Below are 5,000 nucleotides of genomic sequence, written 5' to 3' on the forward strand. Positions count from 1 at the left end.
GCAAGATGAATATTCACTCAGAGTCGGCATGTGCTCTTGTGCAATTGCATGGAAAATACTTGGTAGTGTCATGGCAGGGTAGACATACATAATGCTTAACACGAGGCTCTTAGCGTTAAATGCACAAGAGAGGACTCGCGTTAATTACATTATCATACGCCGTATAACATGCATGGCTGATGACAGGTGTATGACTTCGTGATGTAGTGAAGTTGCATTGTGCATGTGCTGGCTGCGTCGCGCTTCTGTTTCCCGTTAATTCGGGAAGTTACTGGAGAAAATGGATTTTCCCTGACTGGGTCTCTGCCTCTGGTTCGTCTCGTCTTTTCGGGTCTCTCTTTCTCTTCCTCTCTCTCTCTCCCACACACACACACTTTCTCTCTCTCTCTCTCCCACACACACACACTTTCTCTCTCTCTCTCTCCCACACACACACACTTTCTCTCTCTCTCTCTCTCCCACACACACACACTTTCTCTCTCTCTCTCTCTCTTTCTCTCTCCCACACACACTCTCTCTCTCTCTCTCTCTTTCTCTCTCTCTCTCTCTCTCCCTTCCCTCACTTTCCCCTCTCGTTGCCTCTACCCCTCTTCCCTTTCCCCTTTCCTCCTGCCTTCTACCTCTCCCTCCCATCTCCCCTCTTACCCTCCTTTCCCCCCTTCACCCCCTTTCGTCCCTCCCTCCTCTACTCTCCCCCTCTCCCTCCCTCCCCCCTCTCCCTCTCACTCCTTCTCCCTTATCCTCACCTGGTAGTTATACACCTTGATGCTGCTCGTTCCATCCGTCATGGGCGAGTCGTTCTCGTCGCCGACCTCGAGGGTGAGGAAGCGGATTCCGGACACGCCCTGGCTGTCCCTGGTGAGGAAGGGCAGCTCGTACGCCTTCTGCTCCTCCCGGTCGAGCATCGTGGTCGGGCGGAGCTCGTATTCGGAGCTGTGGCGGTTCATAAAAAGGAAAATAGAGGCGATGGTTAAAAATGTGTTATGTATATTCTAGATCTTTTAGTCAAAATAAATATTTTAAATTTCAAAAAATTAAAGATGAAAAGCTAGGAGAAAATATACAGAAAAAAGATCAAATACATGCAGGCATTTATAGATTAGAAATAACAATGAGCAAAAATGAGAAGAAAAAAAAAAGAATTACATATATATATATATATATATATATATATATATATATATATATATATATATATATATATATATATATATATATATATATATATATATATATATATATATATATATATATATATATATATATATATATATATATACATCACACAAAATGCAAGAATCAAAAGGAAGATAGAGAATATACTACATCAACATAACAAAACGTCCTCACCCGGCCAGCTGCGTGATGCTAAACTTTTCCCTGAAGGAAAGAACAGCATTTTCCTGAAACTCCAAGGTGCACGGACACCCATTTTCAGGCGAGTCCAGATCGTCCAGCTGAATGATAATTGGATCGACGCTCATCGGGTCCAGGTTTTCGGGTATCATGGCGTAACTGCGCTCCTGTAGGGCCGGCGTTCGAGCCCAAGTAGTTTTTGTGAAATTTACTTTTTTATATAACTTTTTAAAAATATCTATTATCAATATCCATCTTTTTGGACTATTTATTCGAGGATAGCTACATTATAAGACGGTGTTCGAGCCCAATTAGTTTTTGTGAAATTTATTTTTCATGACTTTTTTTTAATATCCCTATTATCACTACCCATCTTTTTGGACTATTTATTCCGGGATAGCTATATTATTAGAATGTTCACTTAAAACAGGCAAAAAGTCTTTTTACGTAATATTCGTAAATTTTTTGCATGATCGTTTGATGAGGGTCTACATACCGGCTTCTTTATGTGTGGATGATTGTCGTTGAGGTCAAGGATAATCATCTGCACCGTGGCGGGGTCAGCGTCGTGACCTCGACCTCCCTCGTCGTTGGCTCGGGGATATAAGGTCACAGTGCCTCGGGTGGCGGCTTCGCGGTCTAGGCACTGTGGGGACGGAGTGCCAGCGAGGGATAGGACGGTGAGAAATTGGTCTTCGCGGAGGTCTGGGGATCGATCTCTTTCTTTCTCTCTTCGTCTTTCGTGCTCTCATTCGCTCTTTCTCTCTTTCTCTCTCTTCTGTCTATATATATTCATCTATCTATATCTATCTATATATAAGTATATATATACACATGTATGTATATACATATATATATCTATATATATATATATATATATATATATATATATATATATATATATATATATATATATATATATATATATATATATATATATATATATATATATATATATATATATATATATATATATATATATATATCTCTGCGTGTGTGTGCGCGGGTGTGTGTGTGTGTTTCTGTGTGTCTGTGTGTGTGTGTGTGTGTGTGTGTGTGTGTGAGTGTGTGTGTGTGCGTGTGTGTGTGTCCCCCCCCCACCTCTCTCTCTCTCTCTCTCTCTCTCTCCCTCCCTCTATCTCTCTCTCTCTCTCTCCCTCCCTCTATCTCTCTCTCTCTCCATCTCTGTCTCCCTCTCCCTTCCTCCGTCTCTCTCTCTCTCTCTCTCAATCTCTCTCTCTCCCCTTCCCTCTCTCTCTCTCTCTCTTCTTTTCCTCCGTCCCTCCCTCTCCCCCCCCACCTCCCTCCCACCCTCACCCAAGCTAAGTCTCTCCAAACTCCACGAACGCCGCAGCTACTCACGCCTTTGATAGTGAGGTTCCCGGTCGTGGCTCCGATGGTGAAGTTTCGGAGTTCGTCGGGCGAGAGATAGTACAGGATGTTCTGGTTGGCGGTGTCGGGCAGGTCGGGGTCTATGGCCGACACCTGGAGGAAAGTTATGTGGGAGAAGAGAATGAGGCAAGGAAACGGATGAGGGAAATTCTAGCTCGCTGCTCGACTGTCGGGAAGATTCAGAATGCACGTAGGGCTTCTCTTTTATATATATCTTGTATATTTCTTTGTTTTTCTTGTTCTCCTTAAATAAAATTAAGTACGAGAGAAAGGGTGAGATAGAAAATACATGTTGTTTTATTCACATTTTTCCACCAAGGTTAATAAAACAAATGAATCACCAAACAGCTGAAAGTATCTGCTCTGCATAGTGAAACATTTGGAGTTAAAGGTGTGGGCACATTAGACACAGGTTCTAGGCCGTGGTAAATCCAGAGTCAAAATGCAAATCATCATTATTGTAATTCAAACTTGGGTTGCAGCCTAAGTCGTAACCTCGTGATTATAATTTTCGAAAAATTATATTCTTATTATGATAATATTGCAGTGGGAAGCCAGTATATAGAACAGACTTTCGTACTCTGTTATGAAAACTTCCCAAAAGTTTCTGGGCTAATGTTAATTGTGCAGTTTATCAACGGCGGTTACGGTGCGAAGCGAAGAAGTCGTATGTCATAAGGCATAGAAAGGAATAGATTTTAAAAAATGACATATGTGTTCATTACATAAACAGGATAAACATTCTGTGCCCAAACACTGATAAAATAGAACTACAAGAAATGGGTTATATGGCTATATATTTATTGTCAATCAGGTGAAAAGGATAAAGAAAGTCGATTTTTTTCCTTTTTCTTACTTTCAAAGGTTACGTACATCTAAGACTAACAGTCATACGGCATTTTGGAAAGTGGTCAGGATGTGTTAGGGGGCGGAGTTACCTGACTAATAGGGAAATGCATAACCTTCCATCATGGAAAGAAATTAAATAACTACATCTTTAAAATAAAGAGGGAATAGATACTGACCTGTTTACTGCGACACATCCAAACCCTTCGTAAAGGAAAGACCCTGAACAATAAGCACCACACACCACCCGAGGCCCGAGGACGAGCCCGCGAGGCCGCCCTCCTCACCTTGCCGAAGGTGATGTTGCAGTCGGCGTTCTCGGTGACGGTGAAGGTGTAGTTGGCTCGCTCGAACACCGGCTGCAGGTCGTTCACGTTCGTCACGGCGATCGTGATCTCCGTCTCCGCCGGGGCGTTCGCGCCGTCGCTCACGCGCACGCGCATCGTGAACTGGGGGGCGGAAGGGAGGCGGGGTGAAGGTGGGTCGCTGGTTCAACTGTTTGTTTGTTTGGTAAATGAATTATTTGTTTATAAACTGAGTTATTTGGTTGTTTGTTTATTTAATGAACTATTGACATATTTGTCTGTATGATAATTAACTGATTGTTTTACTTGTTTGTTTGGTGAGTCATTAGCATATTTGTCTGTCTGAATGGTGAGTTACAACTTGATTTAATTGGTGATTCCTTGATGCGTTTGCTTGGTGTCACTGATTATTTTTGTTTATTGGTGAGCGACTGACATTTTGTTTTCTTGTATGGTGAGTTATCAACTTATTTGTTTATTTAATGATTTCATTGACTTTTATTTTGTTTGCTTGGAGAATGACTAACTTACCTGTTTGATTGTTGAGACGCTGAATTACTTGATTATTTATCATCTTATCAACTTATTTGTTTATTTTTGGTGAGTCACAAACTCATTTGTCTGTTTATTGAGTCACAATTCATTTGTTTGTTTGGTAAGTCACAACCTTATTCATTTATTTGTCTAATAAGTCATTGACGTATTTGTTCGTTTCCTTGTTTGAAATATGATAACAGGAGCGTACTGTAAGGTCAATAGCTAGAGGTGCGTCCATATTTTCTTGATGTTATATTGAGCTGAGTAACTTATGTATGATTTACGCTGAAGTGGAAAATAGAAAGTTTGGGATGAAACTGCATTCGTTGAGTGAAGGAGAAGAAAAAATATTGAGTGAAGAAAATTTGAATTATTGAGTGAAGAAAATTCCATTATTTAGTGATGAAAAGAAGAATTATTGAAGAAGAAAAGAATATTGAATGAAGAAAACTTGAATTATTAAATGGAGAAAATTTAGATTACTGAGTGAAGAAAACATAATCTATTGAGTAAAATCCACAGCAAAGGTGATGTGCATGGTGGGAGGCTATAAATGTACGGATA

General features: G+C 40.6%; 1 protein-coding gene across 1 annotated transcript in view; it reads right to left on the bottom strand.

Annotated features, from left to right (window-relative positions):
* The window catches only part of LOC113800322 (DE-cadherin), a 55,726-nt gene that overhangs the window by 28,071 nt on the left and 22,655 nt on the right, over positions 1–5,000 (bottom strand). The window contains exons 7-11 of the mRNA XM_070130202.1: positions 3,882–4,043; positions 2,719–2,841; positions 1,853–2,002; positions 1,351–1,523; positions 747–933 (exon numbers count right to left, since the gene is read on the bottom strand). Coding sequence (XP_069986303.1) covers positions 747–933; positions 1,351–1,523; positions 1,853–2,002; positions 2,719–2,841; positions 3,882–4,043 — 795 coding nt within the window. The remainder of the gene's footprint in view (positions 1–746; positions 934–1,350; positions 1,524–1,852; positions 2,003–2,718; positions 2,842–3,881; positions 4,044–5,000) is intronic.

The sequence above is a fragment of the Penaeus vannamei genome, chromosome 15 (genome assembly GCF_042767895.1).
Source record: "Penaeus vannamei isolate JL-2024 chromosome 15, ASM4276789v1, whole genome shotgun sequence".
Classification (NCBI taxonomy): Eukaryota; Metazoa; Arthropoda; class Malacostraca; order Decapoda; family Penaeidae; genus Penaeus; species Penaeus vannamei.